Here is a 26,931-nt window from a genome sequence, read left to right on the forward strand (position 1 = left end):
GATTCTGGAGATAAAGAATGATAATGGACAACCAAAGTGTCATCTCCCACTTCCTCCTCCTAGGCCTGCCCATCCCCCAAGAGCACCAGCACCTGTTCTATGCCCTGTTTCTGGCCATGTACCTCACTACTGTACTGGGGAACCTCATCATCATCATCCTCACTCTACTGGACTCCCATCTGCACACACCCATGTACTTCTTTCTCAGCAACTTGTCCTTCTCTGACCTCTGCTTCTCCTCTGTCACAATGCCCAAATTGCTGCAGATCATGTTGAACCATAATCAATCCATCACCTACACATGTTGTCTGATACAAATGAACTTTACAATAATTTTTGGAAACATGGAGAGCTTCTTTCTTGTGGTCATGGCCTATGACCGCTATGTGGCCATCTGCTTCCCCCTTCATTACACCACTATCATAAGCCCCAAACTCTGTGTGAGTCTGGTGGTTCTGTCCTGGGTGCTGTCCACATTCAATGCCATGATGCACACCATACTCATGGCCAGAGTGTCATTCTGTGAGGACAACATGATCCCCCACTTTTTCTGTGACATATCTGCCCTGCTCAAGTTGGCCTGCTCTGACACTCATATTAATGAATTAATGACAATTATCATGGGAGGGCTTGTTATTGTCATCCCATTCTTACTGATCATTGTGTCTTATGTACAAATTGTCTGTTCAATTCTGAAGGTTTCATCTACTCTGGTTATCCACAAGATTTTCTCCACCTGTGGCTCCCACCTGTCTGTGGTCTCACTGTTCTATGGGGCAATTATTGGTCTCTACCTATGTTCATCAGCCAACAACTCCACTGCAAAGGAGACAGCCATGGCCATGATGTACACAGTGGTGACTCCCATGCTGAATCCCTTCATTTACAGCCTGAGGAACAGAGATATTAAGGAGGCCCTGATAAGAGTCCTTTACAAGAAGAAAAATTCCTTATAGTGGCAATACAAAGATTTTTACTTAAACTTACCTTGCAAATATATTGATATGAATATCACAATATATACCCATATGTGCAGCCATACATACAATAACAAACTACATAATATTTTCATTTGCTAACAGGAATTTTGCAAAGTAGTTCAGTTAAGGAAGGGGACCTAAGTAACTCAGTGATACCATCCTCTGTTTTTTATGCATGATCCTAGAAAACCGTAAGGTAAGCACCACTGTTTCATCTGATTTCTTTTTCTTCAATCATTTTTATGGAAAATAGGTTATTTTCTCATACAGTACATTCCAATGACAGCTTCTCGTCATTCCACTCCTCTTAGATCCTCACATCTCCCTATTCTCTCTGATTTAATACCCCTCAGTTTTCTTTTTATAAAAGAACAGGCCTCCAAATGATGATAACCAGTCATTACCAAAAACAAAGTATACAATAATACAAGGTGATAGTTATCATATGGAGGCTGGACAAGGCAACCCAGTAGGAATTAAGCAGTCTCAAAAACAGACAAAAAGAGCCATAAACACACACATACACACACACAGAGTCAGAAATCCTACAACATCACCCAGCTAACTGTCTTCACATATAGGCACAGGACATGGTACACACTCATACATCCTCCATGCTTGCAATTCCCATCTGCTGCTGGAGAAACTCTCTATGATGGCAACTGGAGAAGGTATGGATATATGAAAACAGCAAATTATCATTAGGCATCATTTCATTGATTTCTTTTTGCCAGTTTGGTTCTACTGAGGTCTGTGGACAATACAGTCCCTGATCCCTGGCCATTCAAGGCATGGGTTCCCTCTCGTGGGATGAGCCTGACATTAAACCAAAAATGGGCTGGCTACTCTGACAAGTTCTGCAAAACCATTGCCCCAGAACATATTGCTGGTAGGACAGAGTGTAGTTGGAGGGTTTTGTTGCTGAGTTAGTGTACAGGTTTCTCTTTTTGTAGCCAGAAGAGTTCTTTTATGCGCTAAAGGGACTAGAATATAGGGGTGTAGGCTGCAAGCCTAACCAGCTTGACCTCTATATGTTCAAAGAGCTCTATGGATGTTGTTGCTGGCAATTGGGCCCCTCTGTCACTTTTCAGAGAGTTTACCTCTATCCTAGCATCAGCTACGGTTGTTTAGGCATCTCCACAAGACATCCCCAGTTCAATAAAATGTCACCCAGTCCCACCACCAGGAGCCTTGACTGGCTAAAAAAGATGGCCACTTCAGACTCCATAACATACATTACTAGAAGATCTCCCTAGGGTCATAAACTCCATGTATTTTTCACTGCACTAGGTTTCTAAACCGCCCCCAAACTACCACACAATTCCAGCTGTCTCTTCTAGTATTCTCTCCCTTCATCCCCTACAACTCATCCCTCACTTTCCCATACCCACCTGCCGTCAGTCCACGTGAAGAGTCTATCTACGCTTACAGAGAAATCCATACGTCCCCACTATAGCCCAACTATAAGCATAACTGCTCTCATTCTGTATATTGTAGCTTGATTCTCATTTATTTACCAGCTAATACCCACTTAAAATTGAATGCATACTGTATCTGGGTCTGGGTTACCTTACTCTGGATGATTTTTCTTGTTGCAACAATTTTCATGCAAATTTTATGTCATTTTTAAACAGCTGGACAATACTCACTTTTGTAAATGCATCACATTTTTTTATTCATCCTTTAGTTTAGAGACATCTAATTTGTTTCCAGTTCCTGACTATTATGAATAAAGCTATATTAAACAAAGTAGAACAGCGGGTGGTGCACACATTTAATCCCAGCTCTTGGGAGGCAGAAGCAGATGAATCTCAGTGAGTTCAAGGCCAACTTGGTCTTCAGAGCTGGTTCCAGGACAACTAAGACTGTTACACAGAAACATCCTGTCTGGAAAAACTAAAAGAAAGAAACAAACAAAACAACTTAGTTGAGCGGGTGTCCTTATGTAGGATGGAGAATCCTTTGGGTATATGCCTGTGAATGTTATAAAAGGGACTTTGAAATAGATTGATTCTAAATTTTTCCAAGGTTTTATTATTCAATCCTCATTGTTTTCTAGGTTCTGTGGGATTGTGGTTTGCAGGCTGGTTTTCTTTGCTTTATGTTTAAAAACCACTTATAAGTGAGTATGTGTGATAATTGTCTTTCTGTGTCTGGGTTACCTCACTCAAAATGATGTTTTCTAGCTCTATCCATTTTCCCGCAAAATTCCAAATGTCATTATTTTTTTCTGCTGTGTAGTACTCCATTGTGTGAATGTACCACATTTTCCTTACCCATTATTTGGTAAGGGGCATTTAGGTTGTTTCCAGGTTCTAGCTATGACAAACAATGCTGCTATGAACATAATTGAACATAAGTTCTTGTGGCACAATTGAGCATCCTTTGGATATATACCCAAAAGTGGTATTACTGGTTCTTGTGGAAGGTAATTTCCTAATTTTCTGAGAAATTGCCAGACTGCCATATAAAGGAACTGTACCAGCTTGAATTTCCACAAGCAATGCAGGAGTGTTATCTTTACCCCACAACCTCTCCAGCATAAGTTGTCATCAGTGTTTGTATTAATGTAACTTGTTATCCCATGTTTGGTTGAAATCTTTGGGAGGCCTGCTCTTCCTGAAGGGAAACAAAGGAAGAGTAGATCTGGGGCATGGGGAAGGTGGGTCGGGCTGAAATAAGAAAAGAAATGAAGAAATGTGGTCTTTGATATAATATATGAGAGAATAATAAGCAAATAATATTTTAAAAAGAAAATTATTCAACAAACACACAGAGAGAGAGACAGAGAGAAGATACATAAAACTGATATCTGCTGGCAAAGAAAAACAATTTTCTCCAGTGAAGTCTCACAGAGTACATCAACCAAACTTCAGTGTAGTCCCTAATTCATTAGTTGGCCAACATTAAATGACCTCAGAATTTTTGTAGATGTTTGGCCTCTGTTTGCTTTGAGGGGCATTTTTTGGTCTTATTGATTTATTTGCTTTTATCTTTTGGTGTCCATTTTGTGTTTCTGAGGAGTTTAACAGTGTGTGGGGGGGGGGTGTTGTGTATGTGTGTGTTTCTTGTATTTTGTTTGCTTTATACAGAAAGAGAGAAAGGCATGGAGTTGGGTTGGTAGAGAAGTAGGGAGTATCTGGGAGGAGTTGGACGAGGAACAAGAATGATCAAAATAAATTTCATGAAGTTTTCAAATAAGGAAAAGCAGGAAAAGAATAAAAGAAACCAAAAGAAAAATCAGTAACTATTGGGGTCAAGGACTTCATCATTAAACTCTTAGTCTTCTCTGGGAAAAAATAGGGAATAATTTACAAGATATAGGAATAGTTAAGAGCATTATAAACAGGGTGCCGGTAGCTCATTAAATAGACAAGAGGCACTAAATGAAGGTAATGTGTTTCTGACAGCAAAGGAAATGACAATCAACTGGAAGTAGCCTACAGATTGAAAGAAAATATTTGCCAGGCATACATGTGACAAAAGATTAATATCTAGAACATACAAAAAAAACAAAAATTATCAAGAACAAATGACCCAATTAAAAATGAGCACTGTATGATTGAATAAAATTCTATAATATGTGTGCACCATATTTTCATTATCCTTCAGTTGAAGGTATTTTAGACTATTTCTGTTTCTAGATATGGTGAATAAAGCATCAATAAATAATATATTTATATATTATTTAATAATAAAAATATATTTCTCTAGTAAGACAAAGATACAAAAATACTGAAGTGATTTAGTTGTCTTATGTAGGTGAACAACACCATCCTTAGGGATAATTGAATGGGAACTTGAGCCTACCATATAACCACATTTGCTTTTCATGCCAATCAAAACACAGAGAGTAGACACATTCTTCTTGGAGCAACTGAAATCAAAAGAATATAAGCAAAATGTGATTATTTTACACAATCAGAGCAGGCAGCACTCTGTCTAAAATATTGGATAGAACCTTAGATCCCACTTATTAATTTTACATTCAAAAATATAAGTTAATCATCTCTATGAGCCCAATAAGCTTAGATCAATAAGGATCAAGATTTCCTGAAGTAGAAAGTTTGTGTTTCATTATCATATACAGAACTTCATCAGATACTACAAGGAAGGAAGGAATTACAAATACCAACAATGATCTCATTATTAATGGCAAACCCATAGAATAGGGCATTAGAAAGTGATCTCACATATGGAGAGGGATTGAGGTAATAGTGGCAGAAGGTACAATTATAGTTTTCATGGAAAGGTAAGAAGATAAAATGAAAATCTTCTCCCAGTAAGTGTCCTTTGCTGTCACTAAGACAAAAAGGCAACCCACTTACTGGGAGAAGATTTTCACCAACCCCACAACTGACAACGGTCTGATCTCCAAAATATATAAAGAAATCAAGAAACTAGACCGTAAAAGGCTAATCAACCCAATTATAAAATGGGGCATTGAGCTGAACAGAGAATTCTCAACAGAAGAACTTCAAATGGCTAAAAGACACTTAAGGTCATGCTCAACTTCCTTAGCGATCAGGGAAATGCAAATCAAGACAAATTTAAGATACCATCTTACACCTGTCAGAATGGCTAAAATAAAAAACACCAATGATAGCCTTTGCTGGAGAGGTTGTGGAGAAAGGGGTACACTCATCCATTGCTGGTGGGAATGCAAACTTGTGCAACCACTCTGGAAAGCAGTGTTTCGGATTCTCAGGAAATTCGGGATCAACCTACCCCTGGAACCAGCAATACCACTCTTGGGAATATACCCAAGAGAGGCCCTATCATACAACAAAAGTATATGCTCAACTATGTTCATGGCAGCATTGTTTGTAATAGCCAGAACCTGGAAACAACCTAGATGCCCTTCAACGGAAGAATGGATGAAGAAAGTATGGAATATATACATATTAGAGTATTACTCAGCAGTAAAAAACAAGGACTTCGCGAATTTTGCATGCAAATGGATGGAAATAGAAAACACTATCCTGAGTGAGGTAAGCCAGACCCAAAAAGAGGAACATGGGATGTACTCACTCATAATTGGTTTCTAGCCATAAATAAGGGTCACAGAGAAGGGTGCACCCACACACTGAGACAATGGGGCTGATCTATTGGGAACTCACCAAGGTCAGCTGGACTGGGTCTAAAAAAGCATGGGATAAAACCGGACTCTCTGAACATGGCGAACAATGAGGGCTGATGAGACGCCAAGGACAATGGCACGGGGTTTTGATCCTACTTAATGTGCTGGCTTTGTGGGAGCCTAGCCAGTTTGGATGTTCACCTTCCTAGATATGGACGGAGGGGGGAGGACCTAGGACTTACCACAGGGCAGGGAACCCAGACTGCTCTGTGGACTGGAGAGGGAGTGGGAGAGGAGTGGGGGGAGGGGGAGAAGGGTGGGAGGAGGGGGAGAAGGGTGGGAGGAGGGGGAGGGAAATGGGAGGCTGGGAGGAGGTGGAAACTTGTTTTTTTTTTCTCATTTTCTCAATAAAAAAAATTTAAAAAAAAAACAAAAAAAAAAGAAGATAAAATGAGTGAACATGGATAGGAGCATGGGCTATTTTTCTATTGGTTTAAAAAATATTAAACATGCCATCTGCTTGCCATACTCCTGCACCTTTTGTTGGTACACAGAGAAAGTTGACTGATGAAATTTAATTATTTTCATAAAGTTGGGTATATGTCCTAAATCCTTTTTTAAAAAAAATACTCAGTCATGTTGAACTGAGATTCTGTATTTGGAAGCCATTCCACTGTGTGTGATATTCTATGACCTCATTCTACTTAAAAACTACTGCTGGATAGGCTGAAGACATGGCTCAGTCATTAAAGGCTACAACCAAAACTTTCACAACTATCCTTGGTTTCTTGTGTAAACTTTTGTTGTATGATACACTTTAAATAACTAGCAATGAAAATAATGCCAGATAACTTGGCGTGGTTTTCTAGTCAGCTTCTTCGTTTCTCTCTTTAACAAAGTGGGCTCCAGTCAAAAAAAAAAAGTCTGTTCAATACTTGAATAGTCAATGAGTGTGTATTCTTCCAATTTTTTTTAGTTTTTCTTGCAACTGCTATGCGTTTATTTGTTTTGTTTGTTATTATTCTTTATATTTTACCTTCCCGAAGTAGAGGAAGGAATGATCAGTGACTATAAATGTTCTCCACTAGAGATCCCTGAAGTAAATTGGTCCTAGAATGTTTCTGGCTAATTACAATGCCTTTAATGAGTTGTACCAGATCTAGACTCCTAAGGGATGCAGGGCCTCTAAGGCCCAGAAATGTCCATAGGGTGGTGTGAGTAGAGAGAGGTAGATAGGAAATAAGTAAAGAGGCCACTAGTTCCTGTGCCTGTAAATAAAATAAAGTTGACCAGGATCCTGAGCTAGAAACTTTGACTGAGTGCTGGAAGATCTAGATAAATTCAAGAGAATGACTTGGTGCCTTGCTCTCAATCAAAATGAATTTCCAAGGCCATACAGAACAGTTTTAGAGGTATGATAACATTCTTCTTTTCTCTGTCTCCCAAGACATCACTACATGAAGAAAATATTTGTTTCATGGTCATCATATAAGTGCTTTCATACTGATGGTTTCATTATAATTTCTCACTCTGTAATTTTCTCTCAATATTACACCATTTCCCCACAGGGGCAGCGCTGTGAGATGGAGTTCTCTGCTGTGGTACTGAACAGTTGTTTATGATATATTGACCTAAGGGGTATTAGCAAACTCTGAACAATGTCCTACCATTGGTTTTGTTGCACAAGTTCACAAATCTGTGCTTTAGTGGTAACATCTGTGACTGCTCCTAAGTGCAGTCCATCAAGGAAGACACTGATGTCATGCAGGTGATCATGCAAAAATACAAGAAGAGCTACTCACTCAAATTCAGTGCTTCTACAGAATCTAAGAAAATGTGCCATTGTACCCAATGTTAGAAACATATCACTTGGGATTTTTTGTGCTGCTTAATTTCAGAATAGTGGGCTGAATATCTAAAGATGGTATGGAGTTCGTTGGCCCATCAGTGATAACAGCTGATGGCAATTTCTCTGGCTTCTGATCTCTGCACACATGTCTACCTAAGGTACTAAGGTACTGTTCATTTACAGGATGAGAAACTAGGCATGGTGGTATATACCTATAATGCCAGTGCTCAAGAAACAGAGGCAGGAGTCCTGCATGTTGGAAGCAAGTCTTAGATACATAATGGGAGCAGCTTTATATATGGTCCATGATATTTTGCCTGCATGTTTTCCTCCTCTACAATGCTAATCCACAATGTCTAAGTGTTCAAATTCTAAATTCATCTGTGTTGAACACTGTCAGGCTATGAAAATGCAAGCATTCAGACTTGGGTGTAGCATATTTGCTTAGACCTTTTGATATTTGTCCTCCTTTGTCAACTTAGAGACATAATAGGTTCATTAGCCAATGTTGTGCAGAATCAAAGAATAATGGGTGTGTGGGTGTGGGTATGTGTGTGTCCTTCTGTGACTTAGTACACAAGCTGCCCAGTGTTAGAGACTGATAAGGCCAAAATTTGAAGACCTCTCAAGAATATTGAAGTCCCTGAGAAGAATGGAGGATACAGACGTGTAACTAAAGTAAAATATAAAAAGCCTTCTACAATGAACTGCCTTTTGTCTAATTCTTTCATCTGATTGCATGAAGTTCTTTACCTCATGAAGTATTAGTTACTTTACTCAAATTCTACAGATTAAATGACATTTTATAATGCCTTCATAGCAATTGGTATTTTTCAAAAATTAACATCATGTTTAACTGACTTGATGCATGAATTAACCATCATATACAGTATAGACATCTGAGGATTAACTCAAGTGAAGGTTCTAAACTAACATTGTCATTTTTTCGTAGCTCACAAAAATTTGTCATATTTGTCTACCATACTAGTATCAATGGCATTTTGATTAAAGCATATGGATATGATTTAGAGTCATCAGTATTACTGAGGTGTGATAAAGATGACTAACCCTCAGCCTGTAGAAATGCAATATTAGACCTCTGACACTCATTATAAGGTATAAAATTCAGGATAACTGGTCAAGTCTTTCAATTTCAATTAGGATTCTATTACTTTTGTTTTTAAGGAAATTTGTTTCAGTTTGAGAACCAGGTAACAAATGCTCACTGCCCAAATTCTTGCTTGATTCTGACCCTAGTTGGAGATTAGGAATGAATGTAAATGACCAAAGGAAATGAAATCAGGTGTGATCTTTCCTGCATATAGTTTAAAATTGATGGGAAGATAACTTAAAATAGCTATCAAAGTATTAAGTGCATGGGGTATAGGATGCAAAGGAACATGAGTGAAGGCCTTACTTGGTATGGAGAGACAGGGTAAATTTAGCTGTGTTTATGATAAACACTATCACTTCCATGTGAATAAGTATGAATCAGATAAAGAGGAAGGAGCAATGAGGAAGTAATAGGCAAGTGGAGGAGAAACGCTAAAATTGGGAGGTGAAGAGTTTTACCACAGCACTGATAAAGAGAGAAATTCAGGTATCAATGAGAGAACTTACAAGGAAGGATATACCTTTGATACACATGAGATAATGAAACAGCATTAGTGTCCAGATAATGAAATGGGGTTTGTTTCCATGACAGGAGCTTTGTCCTTATCCTCACAGCAACGGTGGTAATCTGAAGAACAAACCAGACAAGAGATAATGGAACTCCTGTGTTAGAACCCACAGTGTAAATGAAGCATGCTAAAGGGGAAGAGAATGGTCAGGAGACATGTGGAGATGAACTGAGTCTGCTTCTGTATTCCAGTAAAGGCAAGATCCGATCCTCATATACAGATATAACCTCACAGAAAGGGATGGATTAAATAGGAGGTGAATGAAGAGGAATTCTGTATTATGTATAAGAGCAGCTCAAGGTAAGGAAAAGTGAGTGGATCAAAATTCTCAGAATTCTGACTCAAATTTAATTTCTTTTACTGTACTATGAAACACTGGAGAAGGAGAAGGAGGAATGCTCTTTAAGAAAACAAAGTGAAGACATGACTTTCACGTGGGACTTCTGAGCTTCTGACGCCTGTCATGCATGCAATGGAGGGAAGATGATTAGTGAAAGTGAAGCAGATATCTTTGTTCTAGAAATGGATGTCTGAGCTGGAAATGGTAATATGTTAGAGCATCTGAGCTTCATATAAAATTGTGATGGTAAATCTCATCCAAATTCTTCAGGAATACCAATATACAAAATAACATAGATCAAAATTCAAAGCAAATGAACAAAAAATAAAGTTACCCAGGATATACAGACAGCAGTAGAGAGAAGCATTAGTATGTTTTGTATCTCAGTAGAAATATATAGAACTCTCTAGGAAACCATGTAAAATAGACATCTGTTAAAGAGAAGTTGAAAAAAAATATTGGTGATTGTAATGTATACAGATATTTGGAAATTGAGATATTATTATGATAACTGTCAGATCCATTGTTGTAAAATATACATCATGGATATGCATTTATTTTTATTTGGAATTTTAAGGGACCAGATATTTTCTCATTAGGACCCTGGAAATGAAACATTATAATGAGCAACCAAACTTTCATCTCCCACTTCCTCCTCCTGGGCCTGCCCATCCCCCCAGAGCACCAGCACCTGTTCTATGCCCTGTTCCTGGCCATGTACCTCATCACTGTCCTGGGGAACCTCATCATCATCATCCTCATTCTACTGGACTCCCATCTCCACACACCCATGTACTTCTTTCTCAGCAACTTGTCCTTCTCTGACCTCTGCTTTTCCTGTGTCACAATGCCCAAATTGCTGCATAACATGCAGAGTTATGACCCTTCTATCCCCTATGAAGGTTGTCTGACACAAATATACTTTATAATAATTTTTGGAGCCATGGAGAATTTCCTTCTTGTGGTCATGGCCTACGACCGCTATGTGGCCATCTGCTTCCCCCTTCATTACACCACTATCATAAGCCCCAAACTCTGTGTGAGTCTGGTGGTGCTGTGCTGGGTGCTGTCCACATTCAATGCCATGCTGCACACCCTACTCCTGGCAAGATTGTCATTCTGTGAAGACAATGTGATCCCCCACTTTTTCTGTGACATATCTGCCCTGCTCAAGTTGGCCTGCTCTGACACTTATATTAATGAACTAATGATATTTATCATTGGAGGGATTTTCAGTGTCATCCCATTCTCACTCATCGTTGTATCCTATGTACAAATTGTCTGCTCCATCCTAAAGGTTTCATCTGCTCGGGTTATCCACAAGGTCTTCTCCACCTGTGGCTCCCACCTGTCTGTGGTCTCACTGTTCTATGGGACACTTATTGGTCTCTACATTTTTCCAACTAATAATAATACTGTAAAGGATACTGCCATGGCCATGATGTACACAGTGGTGACTCCCATGCTGAACCCCTTCATCTACAGCCTGAGGAACAGAGACATGAAAGAGGCCCTGATAAGTGTCCTTTGCAAGAAGAAAATCTCCTTATAATGGCAACACTGGGGGTTTTACTTAAATTTATCTAGAAAACAAATGTTGTTAATATTTCAAAATGTATCTCTGAAATGAAACAAGCATTCAGTAACATACAACATAATATTTCCACCACAAACAGAAGCTTTCAAAGTAATTCATTTATGGATGGGACCCTAGTGACTCAGTGATGCCATCCTATTTCATTTGTGACTCTAGAAAATCATTAGGTAAGAATACTGTTTTATCAGATCACCATACTATGCATTATTGTTACTGCAAGGTTTTGTGATTTTTTGCAAATTTCTGTGTGGTTGCAGTAGACTTTAAAATATGAATAAATAATATATAATAATCTTATGTTGATGCTAGTAATCATTTTCTGTTTATTTATTATTGTCTCATGTCAATTCATTCAAGGTTATTCCCTATTTTCTCTCCTATTAGATGCAGTGTGCAGTTTAATGTTGAGATCTTTGATCCACTTGGTTTGAGTTTTCTCCTGGGTGATAAATATGGATCTATTTACATTGTTCTACATACTGGCATCCAGTAAGACCAGCACCACATGTTCAAGATGTTTTCTTTTTCTTTTGTATATTTCTGGTGTCTTTATCATAACTCAGCTGTTCACAAGTATGTATATTTATGTCTAGGTCTCTGGTTCTATTCCATTGATCAACATGCCTCTATTTATGCTGATACCATGTGGAATTTAGTACAATAGTTCAGTATTACAGGTTGAAATTAGTGATAGTGATACCTCCACAACTTCTTTTATTTTTCAGGGCTGTTTTAGCTATCCTGAGGTTTGTTTGTCTGTTTGTTTGTTTTTTCATATGAAACTGAGTATTATCCTTTCAATGTCTATAAAGAATTGTGTTAAAATTTTGAAGAGGGTTGCTCATGGTAGGATGACCATTTTTACTATGATAATCCTACCAATCAATGAGTGTGGTAGATCTTTCCATTTTGTTTTATCATCTTCAATTTTATTCTTGAAAGACTTGAAGATTTTTTTCATACGAGACTTGTGCTTGCTTGATTAGGGTTTCCCCAAAATATTTTGTATCCTTTTTGGTATCATAAAGGGTGTTGCTTCCTTGATTTCTTTCTCAGTCTGTCATTTGTATTTATGAAAGCTATAGAAATTTTGAGTCAATCTCGTATCCAACCACATTGCTGAAGGTTGTTTATTAGCTGGTATAATTTTGACTGTTGCTCACATATATGATCATATCATCTGTAAATAATGAGATTTTAACCGCTTCCTTTCCAATTTATATGTCCTTGATCTCCTATAGTTGTCTTACTTCTGTAGCTAAAATTTCAAATAAACAATACTGACTAGACATAAAGAGAGCGGAAAACCTTGTCTTGTTCCTAATTTAGTGGAATTGCTTTGAGTTTCTCTCAGTTTAATTTGATGATGGCCACACGCTTGTTGTGAATTGCCTTTATTATCTTAGGTATGTCCCTTGTATCACTAATCTGGAAAAAAACCATTTAAAGGTCTTGGGGGCATCTGATGAGGTAATCACATGTTTTTTTTTCTTTCAGATTGTTTCTATGGTGGATTACCTCAACAGATTTTCATATTTTGAACCAGCCCTACATCTCAGGGATGAATCTTACTGTGCTATGGTGGATTGTAGGAGCCTTCTCCAACAAAGTCAGTTAGGGTTCCTGGACTGGGGGAGCATTAACACAGAAGAAATGTCAGATGAAAAAACCTGAGACAGAAAACACAGGATAGATTTGGGAGGTCTGTTTTGTCATGTCAAAATAGCCAAACAGCCCAGAGTTTGTTTAAGAGCTTCCTGTTATTTAGATTAATGGCAGAAGGCAGAACAAAGAGTAATACAGTCAGCTAACCATGTCCCTGCACTGTCCTTGGGAGGAAGCATAAGCAGATGCATAGCTTCCACAGAAGTTCAGCTAACAGCAAACAGTTTTCTTTTGTCTACTTCTTAATAGATAATGTATTCTCTTATAATGGGAAAAGTTCTCTTTCCCATGTGCTTTCTAAGAACTTTCTCCCAGTCCTTAAGGATGCAGTCATAGCAGGTAAACTTGAACTCAAATGACTTAAGTCAGAATTGACTCTAGATCAAAACTAAGACACACTTGGGCTCCCAAAGTACATGGTCTTTTTTGATGTGTTCCTAGACTCAGTTTTTATTTGTTGAGTATTTCTGCATCTATTTCCATGAGGGAAATAGATATATAATTCTCTTTCGTTGTCGAATCTTTATATGGTTTGGATATCAGTGTGACTGTGGCCCCATAATATTAATCTGGCAATGCTCCTCTGTTTCTGTTTTGTGGAATAATTTGAGAAGTGTTGCTAGCTCTTTCTTGAAAGTCTGGTAGAATGCTGCATTAATGCCATCTGACCCTAGGCTCTTTTTTATGGTTGTAAAGACTTTAATGACTGCTATTATTTCCATAGGAATTATAGGTTTATTTAAGTTGTTTATCTGATCTTGATTTGACTTTGGTAAATGGTATCTATGGAAAAATTTATCCATTTCTTCTAGTTTTTCGAATTGTGAGGATTACAAGTTTTAAAAGTATGACCTAAAGGTTCTTAGAATTTCCTTGGTATCTATTGTGATGTCCCCCTTTTCATTTCCAAATTTGTTAATTTGGATATTCTCTCTCTGCCTTTTAGATAGTTCTGATTAAGGTTTGACTATTTTGTTGGTTTCTTTTTTAAAAAATCAACATTTTGTTTCATTAATTCTTTGTATTGTTTGCATCTCTTTGTATCTATTTTATTGTATTTGTATCTATTTGTTTCTATTTTATTGATGTCAACTCTGTGTTCCCTACCATCTGCTATTCTCGAGTATGTGTGCTTCTTTTTTCTAGGGCTTTCAAGTATGTTGTTAAGTTGCTAGTATACACTTTCTAAAACTTCTTTATGTAGGCACTTACTGCTATGAGCTTTTCTCTTTTCACTGCTTTCATTGTGTCCCATAAATTCAGCTATGTTGTGCATTCATTTTCAGTGAATTCTCAAAAGGCTTTGACTTCTTTCTTAATTTCTACCTTGATCCAGCAGATATTTAGTAAAGAGTTACTCAGTTTCCATGAGTTTCTAGGCGTTCTGTTGTTTGTACTGTTCAAATCCAGTTTTAATCTGAGGTGATCTGATAGGATTCACGGTTAATTTCAATTTTCTTGCATCTGTTGACACTTGCTTTGTGACTGATTATGTGGTCAATTTTGGGGAAGTTCTGTGGTGACCCGAGAAGAGGGTATATTCCTTTCTGTTTGGATGAAATGTTCTGTATTTCTATATTAGGTCCATTTGGTTTTTAATGTCTGTGAGTCCAAGATTTCTCTGTTTAGTTTTTGTCAGGGTGACCTGTGAGTTGGTGAGAGTTTTGAAGATTCTAAATGGATATAGTATCAAACTGTATCATAAATACATCCCATTATGCTCAGATACGAAAGCAGCTCTCAATCCTTAACAGAGACACTTCAGTTTTTCAATGGACAGACGTTTATACAGAGACTTATAACCAGTCACTGTCTAGAGAATTAGTGATTGGGGAGTATTTAGCCTTCACTGAGATATGTATCATACTCCTTTCCCTCAAGGCTTTTTACAAGACAGTTGGCAGAAAGTAGAAGCCAGGAAATGGGGAGTACTGGAACAAGAGTGTTATTTCAATGTGACAGGGCCATTGCGCCCCTGAACACACAGCAGCTATGATGAATACTAGGAAATTTAAAAACTCTCATCACAGGTTAAGAGGCAATTTTCTAAGGAATTCAAAATATAATATAGTGATATAAAGGGATAAAGGTGAACTAGAACAAGAAGATTAAATTGGGTTGGAGATAGTAGGACAGTGTACAGTAGGGAATAGGAGAAGGGATAACTAACTAAATACCACATGCTTTAAAAAAAAGTACCAGAAATGGGTTTCTTTTTGAGTCATTGACCAAACTGACTCCCATAGACACATATCCCAACAGTGCTGTTGATTACCCTTCCCAACTTGACATTAAGACCATATTGCAGAAGACACTACATACTTATGTCATTGAAATAGAAAATTCTAGCTGGTACTCAACTGGAAGCTTCACCACTTCTGCTTAGCATCCAAGTGCTGGAAGGTACTATACACACTTCCACATGAGAAAAAGAGTCATCGATTTCAACCAACTATGAACTATGTGAGCTACCATGACTATTTGCCTATAAGGTATGCCCACTGATGCAATCATGCCATGAATACTATGGGAGTATCCAACCTCTTTTTTGTTAGCTGTAAGATCTGCTCCATGAGATGGAACTCGTACTCAACACTGTTTATTAGATCAAAAACCCAAAACTAGATGTCATGGACCTAGAGGACACCCACTACTATTCTCAGGCTAACTGAACATAGCAATAAAATGACTCTGAATGATGCATTGCTGTACCCATTGATCAGTGCATCATTCAAACCTCATCAAGGAAGTTTCTTCTTGCGGTAGATAGAAATTAAAGCAGAGACCCACACTAGACCATGTGAAGAGTAAGAGGCTTTAGGATGCTCAGCCATAAATGGGGTCTCCAGATTACCTGCTTCCTCTCAAGGTTCAGGAGTTCAAAAAACCCACTTAGGAGCCAAAGGTGTTAGATGACTCCAAGGAAACAGCAGATCCAACAGGACAGATGGACATGTGAATTCACTGAGACTGTGACAGCACACACAGACCTACACAAGTCAGGCCAGACCTAGCCAAGAAGCTATTTGCAATTAAAAGCTGCCAGGACACGGAAATTCAGTTTGCTTCAGTGGAGTGATACTGGGCAAATCAACCATACTCCAGGGTAGGAACATGTTTAGGAGTGGTTTGTCAACACACACCAGATTCTTTTTTTCATGTAGTTTTCTTTGGTAGCTATTTTTGTTTGTTTGTTTGTTTTAAGAGAGAAAAAGAACATGAAATTTGATAAGTACAGAAGTAAAAAATTATCTTTAAGAAATTGAGGTAAGGATGTCCTTCAGTGGGGAAAATGTAATAAAAATATATTGTATGCAATTCTCAAAGAATAAATGAAAGCAATGTTTTAGACAGTTCAATCACCAGAGAGAGAAAGTCTACTCCTAGTTGTCTTCCTACAACTGCTATGATATTCAAACAATCATTTGAGCATGAACATCTATAGCAAGATGTTATTTATAACTTTCATAAGGTGGAAAGAGACATTAACTGGTGACTAGGGGGAAATGTGTCATACAATAAAAGGAGATCAGTGACAAAAATAACTGAAATATTGTTGTGTATTCCTATATACATGTACCTTGCCAAACTTCATAGTAATGAAATGGGGTGCAGATTGTATGTTATATGGTTTCATTCATATTAAATGTTAATGATAGAAAAATACATAGAGTAAAATGGGATTCTGTTGGGGGAGGCTGTTTGTTGGTTCCCAGCTACCCAGACCATAAAATAATCAATCAAAAACTATATTATTTACAATACTGTTTGGCCAATAGCTTAAGCATACTGCTAGCTAGCTCTTACAACTAGAATTAACCCATTTCCATTATTTTATATTTTACTATGAGGCTCGTGGCCTACCGCCAAGGTTCCAACTAGGAGCTTGCAACTTACCCCTCTGGCAGCTACATGACATCTCTTTGACTCTGTCTTCTTTCTCCCAGCATTCAGTTTAATCTTCCCCACCCAGCTCTACTCTACCCTATCACAGGCCAATGCAGGCTTTTTAATTCATTAGCCAATAAAAGCAACACATATACAAAAGGACTTCCCACCCCAGGATTCCTCTGACTGCAGGAGGTTAGGCTGGGAAAAATGGACAGTAGCAATGAGTGGCACAGAAGTTTGTGTAGCATAATTATTACTTTAAAGAATAGTTTAGTCTCAGTTCCTATAATTCTATATTAACAAAATGTTTTTGCTAAATTGGGAGGTTAACTAGCTACCAGTCACTTTGGGTTTTTATCTAAACTAGTATACAGAGACTGGAGCAGTGGTTCTCAACCTTTCTAATGTTGCCACCCTTTAATGCAGTTCCTCATATTGTGGTGATCCCAAACACAAAATTGATTTCATCACTACTGTGTGACAGTAATTTTGATACTATTATGAATCCTAATGTAAGTATTTGTGTCTTGTAATGATCTTAGGTTGTGTTTGTGAAAGGGTCATTCAATCCCTCAAAGGGTCTAGACCACTGGAATAAAGATATCATTATGCCTGGGGATGTTGATGCTTATAACCAATGGAAAACATGGTTGCTATGTAAAAGTAAAACAAGTAATGCTGTATTGTCCTGGGGCATTCGTCAAGAAAAAAAGTATACTTTCACATCCAAAAGTAAATGTTAATATGACCTATACTGGCCCAATTAACATAAGAATAATGGAGATGTAAATTCCCCAAAATGAAAATTTGATTATAACACAACATCATGAATTTCATCCAACTAATGATTACCCTTTACAATAACAGATTAATGGAAAACAGAATTTTGGATCTCAGCTATTGCCTCAAAATAACAGGAACATAAACTTTGGCATTAAACTGTATTATGACAAATAGAGAGAGTAGTTTGGAATATGGTTGTATTGAGTGACATTAATATTTTTCTTGAAGCTAAGAAGTCAAAAGTCATCTAAAAATGAGCATTCATGCTTCATTTTTTTCTTAACAATTAAACATGATGTAGGGAAGTGTAATGCTCACACATTCCTGTCCTTAACATTGATTAGCAGGTGTAGAAATTGGGGTCATAGAAGCCCAATCTACACTATCTGTCTAGCAACATGCCCATTCCTCAAAGGGCTTATTTACAGGGAGTTACAATGTATCCACAGAGAGCTAAGTGACAACCTTTGAAAATGGAATCTTCTCTGAATCTATGTGACAGTTGTATAGCTTTGTCTTCTTGTGGGATTCTAACAGTGGCAGCAAGGGCTGTCTCTGACCAACTCTTTTGCTGACTTTTGGGACCCTATTTCTGATACTCGGTTGCCTTGCCCGGTCTTAGAACAAGGAGAGGCTTATAGTCTTACTGCAACTTTATATGCCATGTTTTGTTGATATCCATGGGAGGCATGCCCTTTTCTGAATAGAAATGGAAGAGGAGTGGATGAGGAGACAAAGGGGTGGGGAGGGGCTAGGAGAAGAGAAAGGGAGGAGAAACTTGGTCAGGATGCAAAATAAATTATTTTTTTAAAAAAATGGTATGTCTTTAACAGACACTAAAAAAATATGTTCTAAGAAATATTATGTTATGTCATTTACCATATACTTTTGGGTTACTTTTAGCAACTGTTGAAACTCTCCTCTTCACCCTACAAAGAACAGGCAACACCAAACAAACAAGTTAACGTTCAACCATGAGTTTCTCTCCCACTCCACCCTTCCCTAAAGTGTAGTCACATGTGATCAATGGCTATTATCAATCACCGTAGAAGGACCCTGAGAGAACTGATCTTTTAGAGGTCCCAGATAATTACTGCCTTTAATAAGTTACTGCAGCACCTGGACTCCTCTCGGACACATAGCATCACATCTATGGATGGATAGCAGGGAAGGTGTTTAAAATGTGGAGAGGACCACAGGCCTGGTGACTTCCCTTGCCCATAGTGAATAAGAAGAGCAAGTTTTTTTTTATCAGAATTTATGAGTCACCCTTTGTCATCCAGGTAATTATCAAGAGAATGCAATATTCCCTTACTAGTCTTCAAACTTGAGGTTATTTTATTTTTCTTCCCGATCACATATTCTCAGGGTAGTTTTTCAGGTATGATAATACTCATCTTTGCCATATCTCTGACTCACATTGTTGTCATGTAGTGAGAATATTTGTTTTGTGATCAACATTAATAAACATCTTAATATCTATGAGATTCTTTACAATGCTTGTTATTCAAATTTTCTCCCAACTAACAGGTCTGGAAATTGATTTCAGTTCCATAGTTTACTCTGGATTTTTGTTGGGAGAGACTCATTCTATCCCATGTTGGCCTCAAACTCACGGTGGTCTCCAGCCTCAGTCTCCCAAGTGCTGGAACATGGGTCTGCACTACTACACAGGGATCAAGTTTGTAGTTTTGTTTTTAAAAGTCTCTCTTCCTCTCTGTCTCACTATCTCTCTGTGTATGTCTCTCTATGTGTGTCTCTCTGTCTCTGTCTCTGTCTATGTAGAGGTCAGAGGTTATCAGGCATCCATTAGCTCACACTTTACAACACACAGTGTCTTATTGTTTGCCATGGCTTATGCCTGGTTAGCTGGCCTGCAATCTTTCAGGGATTCTCTTTTCTCTACCTTCCATCTTCCATAGGAACACTGGGATTACAGACACATGCTACTATACCTGGCCTGTCCTTAACAGGGGAAATTTGGGAAAACTGGATTATGGTTTTCCCTAAATGTGTCATCCCTCCATAATACTGAAACATGATTATAAAGTATACATCAATAAATACAGCTGCATTAAATACCCATCAAACAATAAAAAAAAAGAATAAATAAATAAATAAATACCCATCGACAGAGTGAAGGTCTATTCTGTGTGATTTTAGCCAAGGACTATACAGTTGAGCTACATCCTAGCCTCACATGTCTCTTAATGTCTTCACTTGATCGCTTTGCCATCTTAAAGCATGCTAGTCAAGACTGTCTAGAAGAAACAGAAAAACAGAACAGAAAGGGCAATTAATTTTAAGGGTACAGCTTAGACAGTATAGAAACTGAGGGTCTAATATCTACAGTGCCAGTCTCATGAGTCTTTAGGAAGAGTAGAGGCTGCAGTCTTGAGTCCAGATCAGTTTAGAGATACAATTTCTCATCAGAAGGCTGTACATTTTCCTGTATAACCTCCAACTTGCTTCATGAGGCTTACCATGTTATCAAGAGTGATTTGCTAGGTCTACTGACTTCAGGGTTAATAATATGGAGAATATCTTCCTAACAGCGCTAATAACTGGCATTTCAAAGCTTGTTATCAGGGACTAATAAACCATCCATCACTGATGCTATGTATATGTGAGGAAGAACTCAAGATAAATTTTGCATGTATGTACATACCTTGTTCTTTTTGTTTCAATAATTTTTAAAATGATCATCATATTGATTTTCCTACATCAATATTAGTGGCATCTCTGTGGCACTTTTAGTCACCAGAATTGCTAAAAAAAAAAAAAAAAAAAAAAAAAAAAAGTCATACCCTCATGTCCTCAGCGTTTAGTAAATACAAAATTAACTCTCTGAACTTAATCACATAGTGTCAAGTTTTCAAGTGATTAAGTCTAGTGAGTATACATTCTACAAAGTTTAAAGAAGTGTGTGTACCCAAAGAAAAACATATAGTTATCCTCCTGGATATTGTAAGTAGACAAGATTGCCAGGCAAAAACTAGGAACTGGGGAGGTGGGGAGGGAAAGGGTAGATGGGGAGAGAAAAGTGAGAAGGGGAGTATGGGAAGAACTTGGGGCAATGGGATGGTTGGGAAAAAGGAAGGGTAGATATGGGAACAGGGAAGTATATATCTTAATTAAGGGAGCCAATTTTAGAGTTGGAAAGAGACTTGACCCTAGAGGGGTTCCCAGGTGCCCAGGGAGATGTCTCCAGCTAGTTCCTTGGGCAGTTGAGGAGACGGAGCCTGAAATGGCCCTACCCCACAATCATACTGATGAATATCTTGCATATCATCATAGAATCTTCATCTGGCGATCGAAGGAGACAGAGACAGAGACCCACATTGGAGCACCGGACTGCGCTTCCATGGTCCAAATGAGGAGCAGAAGGAGGGAGAACATGAGCAATGAAGTCAGGACCGAGAAGGGTGCACCCACACACTGAGACAATGGGGCTGATATATTGGGAACTCACCAAGGTCAGCTGGACTGGGTCTAAAAAAGCATGGGATAAAACCGGACTCTCTGAACATGGCAGACAATGAGAGCTGCTGAGAAGCCAAGAACAATGGCACTGGGTTTTGATCCTACTGCACGTACTGGCTTTGTGGGAGCCTAGGCTGTTTGGGTGCTCACCTTCCTAGATCTGGATGGAGGGGGGAGGACCTTGGACTTCCCACAGGGCAGGGAACCCTGACTGCTCTTTGGGCTGGAGAGGGAGGGGGAGGGGAGCAGGGAAGGGGGAGGGAAATGGGAGGCGGAGGCGGGGAGGAGGCAGAAATTTTTAATAATAATAATAATATCAGAGACCAGGCAAAAAAAAGAACAAGTGTGTGTATTCTAACTTTAGTGGAAATTTTCTGTCTGTAAAGGTAAGGAATCTATCCCTCACTCTGCATTATAGCCAAGAAATACCCAAGAAAATTGGTCACATCTAGGCACCATACTAAGTGTTGCCTCCATTATAAGACAAAGGCAGACATGATTATTTTTGCATGGAATTTGAATTCCAGCGGGAAGTCAGTTGTAAACCAGTAATCAGGAGCATCACTGCCTGTGGGATGAGAATGCCCTATCAATTCACTGGCCAGTTATTGATTAGATTATTTGTTGTTTATAATGTTTTTTTTTACTTTCAGTTATTTGTATATTCTAAATTTTCATTGTATGCTTGGTATGTAGTTGAAAAAGATTTCTCCATTCTGTAGGTATGGAAGAAGTTTTTTAAATTTCCTATATTCCATTTATCAATTCTTGGAATTATTTCCTGGGTTATGGAAGTTCTTTTCAGAAAGTCCTAGAATTTACTTATTTACTGCTTGAAGTATTCTATTTACTTTCCTATTCCACTTTCAAAGTAGGGTCATAGACAGATAGACAAATAGACAGACAGACAGACAGACAGACAGACAATCTAAAATCAGGGCTGGAGTGATGGTTCAGCAGCAAAAAGCACATACTCTCTTGCAGAAGGTCTAACTTTGCTTCCAGCATCCACACAAAGTTACTCAAAAAGCCTGTAGCTCCAGCTCCAGGGATATATGATGTCTCTAATCTTTGAGGGCATCAACACACAGACACAAATGTATAATTAAAATAAAAAAATTACTTTTTTCTTTTTTGATTATTTTATTACTGTCATATATGAAAAACACTATTTGGTGGCACTCTTCCACAATGTTCCCTGAACCTGAGGTGTAGGAGTTGTGTTGCAGATTTATCTATAAGGTTTAGGTGCACTGTAGTCAGCTGTTCTCTTCATTTTGACCAGTTATGAATTTCTACTATAGTCTCTGACTGCTGTGTTTTTGAAGCTTCTTTGATAGCTTCACAAACTACAGTTGCCTGTAGATAGAAGGATATTCATTTTGAATGTACCTAGAAATTATACTAGTTTATGAAAGAGGAGTAATAAGTTCTCCTCTAAGATTTATGACCTAACCAGCCATAGGTAGATGGTTGAGTTTTAGAGTACCAGGCATAAATTTCTTCCTATTGAATAGAACTTAAATCTGATTAGATAAACATTGATTATTCCAATTTCTTTCTCTAATGTTGCAAAATTTTTCATTTTTGAGGTCCTTCCCCACCTAGGTAATTGTTGAAACTATTGTAAAGGAGATATTATTATCAGATTTTCTGATCCATAAATTTATTATTCAGATGCAGGAAAACTATTTGGTTTTGTGCCTTGAATTTTTTTTTCCATTCTTCTAATTTTTGGGAAGTGTTTTTGAAAGCTAAGAGTTTAAGGTAGAGTCTTAAGGTCAATTTAAGTTCTGCGTGATTCTTTATATGGAAGTAGATTTGCATGACCAAAATTTGCCATAACTATCATCTCTAATAGCCAATAAATACAAGACCAGTGAGAAAGAATTCAGATTCCCACAGAGGAATGTCTACAGTGAATCACTATGCTCATCTAGCTGATAATCGCCATATACACAGAGCTGGTCCAGGAGTGAGAAACTGCAAGTTATCTGTGGCTTCAGGGTCAATAACAGATATTAAGACATGGCATTAGGGCATAAAGCAAAGCCTACAGAGAACGGTTGGGAAAATGGTGATGCAGTCTTACCAACATTTTTCTAAAGATGGAAGGGTAAAAGGTAAGTAACCAAATGGGGTGTGTATCTGGGTTTTTCTCCTATATCTTAATTAGAGAATGAATTCAGTATGATCTAGGCCAGAGCAGCTTTTGCCTTATTCCTGTCTTTAACGTATTGGCAGATAGAGGAAGTTGGTCGCAGAAGCCTGATCCACCCTAGCAACATGACTATTCCTCATATAGCCAGCCACCTTTACAGGAGGCCAAGTTATACGGACAAACTACGTGCTACCTGGAAATGTTTTCAAACTGTGTGTCTTTAAAAGCCGCCATGGCTTCTTTAGTAAATCATGATCTCTCATGTATGTTCTATCAATCAGTGTGGTCTCTCATTACTTCTAGGGATTTTGCAAACTCTCTTCCTCAGGACTCCTCCCCACTCCACAAAGAATAGGCTTTAGCTACTTGAACAAGTAAATAAATAAGCATCTATTCAGGCTTTTTCTCCAAGTCCACCATCCCTTAAATATAGTAATATATGATTGGTGGTGATAATGAGTCACGACTGAAGGACTCTGGGAAAACTTGTCCTACAGAGGTCCTGGGTAATTACTGCCTTTAATGAGTTACTGGACTCCTCTGAGATACAGAGCCTCTTAGGCCCAGGGATAACTGGAAGAGGATATGAGAGAAGCAGAGGTGCAGACTTAAGGGACGACTATGGGACTTGTTACAACCTGTGTCTACAGTGAAGAAAGGAGAGCAGTATCTTTTATCAGGGCTTGGGCATCATCCTGTGGACCCTGGGTAAGGATGAGTTGCTTCCTTACAGTTCTTCTAGCTTGAAGATATTGGTTGTATGATGTGATGCAGCACAAGTTTCAGGAATGCTAAAATTATTTGCTATCTCTTTACTCTGAAGACTTTGCTGTTGTTGAAGTATTTTTTGTCCTGTGGACACCATTCATAATCTCTTTAGTAGTGGGGTACTTCTTTACAATTACTCCTTATGCAAAGTTCTCAAAGGTCATATCATTGCAGCACAACTGTTTGTTTGGGTTTTGGAGAAAAGGACTCACTTTGCAGATTAAGTGTGCTTTAAACTCAAGGTGATCATATGTCCTCAGCCTCTCAATTGCTGTGATTAGTTATAAGCCACTATACCCAGCCTGCTGGTTCTTACACCAATTTTAGTATTCTTTTTGTGGTTCTTAAATCTTCTTTAACAAACCTTCACCTACAAAGCTTTAATAAACTATGAACAAGTTGAAATATCCAAGACCATGATTAAACTTATCTGACAGAGCCCAAAAACCTACATGTGTAATAGTAATAGGTGCAATTGCTCCTAAGTACAGTCCACTGACAGTACTATAGACATCACCTGTGGGCTCATTTGCTCTGTAGCATTCTAAACTTCAGAGGTATAATCAGTATTTGTGATTAATTTCAGACAGGAAATTTTGAATTTATGAAAAATATGTGAGTAGATCAGGTGTACAGTATCCTGTGATGTTGGAGACTAGAAATAAATTCCTCATACCTCTGTACTGTGAGTGTCATTAAAATTTGTATGGGAAAATAAATGTGATGAATAATTTATTTTATACATTATTGTAAATATTAAAAGAAATATGTTCTTGTTTCAGAATCTCTTGGGCTATTCCTTCCTTGTCGATACTATTAAGTGAAGAATTACTCGCATATTTTAATGTTAGAAACACTTCCATTAAAACTTTCATGTGCTGTCCAGCTCTAAAATTGTATGCTTCACAGCTGAAGAAGATACAGTCTTAGGTCATGAGCAGCAAAAACTCCAGGTGATGTCTCTGGTTTCTGATTACAACACATGCTCTTACACAAGACACAGGTACCAGTCACTCACAGAACAAGCAGAATTTTGGAATCAGTGTGATTTTTCCTAAATGTCTCTTACCTTTGTAACACTCAAATATGCAAACATTGAATACCATGAACATCACCAACAGGATGACAATCCCAGCATCCTGATTTTGACTCCATTAGTTTCTGTTCTGTCTCTGTTTGTCTGTGTCTCTGTCTCTCTCAGCCTCCATCCTCATTTTCCTTTTTGTTTGTGTTTGGCAATGTTTTCTTTCTTTGATTGTTTGATATTAGACATCAAATACAATACTTTAGACATATGCTGGGCTAGAGTTGTGCCACTGAATTAGATTCCCAGACCTCCCACATCTCTTAAGAATCCTCCTCTGCTTCCTTTGTCAGAATTGGGACAGATTATTAATAGAGAAGGCTGGCCAGAAAAACTACAACCAGAGAGTATTCTTAGTTGTTTATATCTGGAATGTGCAGGGACAGCTGACAGAACGGAGTCTCTGAAATATCAGAAGTTGAAGTTATAAGTCCAGAGCAGTCTAGAGGCAAAATTCTTCAGGAAAGCACACTCTCTTCTGATATCCTTCAGTTTGTTGTAAGAGTCTCATTGCAGTATGAATGTCAATCTTTTTTCAAGTGTGCTGACTAAATATTAACAAGGTTGAAATGAAACTTCAGAAAAACCTTAAAACAGGTGTTTCTCAAAACTCAGTATCAGAAACAAAGCTGATGCATCTAATAAACCAGATATAATTGGATAAATTCTGGATGAAACGCCCCAGAAATTTTGAAACAAGTACATCCTTCTTTTATATTTTCATTAATTTATAAAAATAGTCATAATTTTGTATTTCTGCATCAACTTCCATGACACTCTCAGAGAAGAAGCATGAAAATTTATTTTAAGTCACCAACATTACAAAAGTAAATTATACACCCATCCTACCCTCCACATGTTTTAGAAACACAAAAATTTCTGTCTGAAATTCATCACAGAATGTCAAATTTATATGCTAAATTGTTATACAGGAGGTTTATATCCTGAAAAATATTTTTAAATATTTTAATTAAAATAAAAACTTTGTCTTTAACATTAAATGAAATGGCCTCAGGCTGAAGCACAGCCAAGATATATTCAGGAAGCATTGGTTTCAACCAAGCCTTATGGGCAGCTATTGGCCCTGCTACAAGATGAAGACAGGTACAGTGTTTTCTGCATAGAGTTTGCAATTCTGGAGTGAAATCAGCTATAAACCAGTGACTGGAGGCATCAGATACAGTGAGAAGAATATGGGCTGCTTAGGAACATGGCACCAGGCCTTTCCCAGTCTCACCGGGTGTCCAAGCTTTGATTAAGTAACTATCTCCTAATATGCATGAAGGATATGCCACGTAAAGATATCACAGATAACAAAGAGTGATAGTAATGATGAATAGCAGATTTTGAAAACTGGAGACAACATACTACAACTTCCAACAAAGCCTTTACTGAAGAACAGGATAAAAATTTAAGGCTTTGTGTATGTTAAAGATTATGCCTTTTTCTAAAGTGCAATGATAATCCCCATGAAGTAATCAGAAGAAGAAAACATCAGATTACCATCTCAGGGTGCAACTTTATGTATGAAACCTATTCAAGAAGGGTTGATAGCATAGTTACTGATA

At 37.9% G+C, this 26,931-nt stretch overlaps 2 protein-coding genes across 2 annotated transcripts; both read left to right on the plus strand.

Moving 5' to 3' along the window:
* Positions 1 to 17: 17 nt before the first annotated feature.
* Positions 18 to 956, plus strand: LOC121456706 (olfactory receptor 1468-like). Its single transcript, XM_041665108.1, has one exon. It carries the CDS (start codon positions 18 to 20, stop codon positions 954 to 956), a length of 939 nt encoding a protein of 312 aa, XP_041521042.1.
* Positions 957 to 10,553: 9,597 nt separating this feature from the next.
* LOC121456503 (olfactory receptor 1468-like) lies at positions 10,554 to 11,483 on the plus strand. The gene has a single exon (XM_041664708.1). The coding sequence runs from the start codon at positions 10,554 to 10,556 to the stop codon at positions 11,481 to 11,483; it is 930 nt and encodes a 309-aa protein (XP_041520642.1).
* Positions 11,484 to 26,931: the final 15,448 nt, after the last annotated feature.

Source organism: Microtus oregoni, unplaced genomic scaffold, assembly GCF_018167655.1.
Source record: "Microtus oregoni isolate MIOR12 unplaced genomic scaffold, Mior012 000015F_ref0000493, whole genome shotgun sequence".
NCBI classification, from domain to species: domain Eukaryota; kingdom Metazoa; phylum Chordata; class Mammalia; order Rodentia; family Cricetidae; genus Microtus; species Microtus oregoni.

Bases quoted from the DNA above. Each gene is read 5' to 3' on its own strand.
- LOC121456706 (XM_041665108.1), top strand. From the start codon at position 18: ATGATAATGGACAACCAAAGTGTCATCTCCCACTTCCTCCTCCTAGGC.
- LOC121456503 (XM_041664708.1), top strand. From the start codon at position 10,554: ATGAGCAACCAAACTTTCATCTCCCACTTCCTCCTCCTGGGCCTGCCC.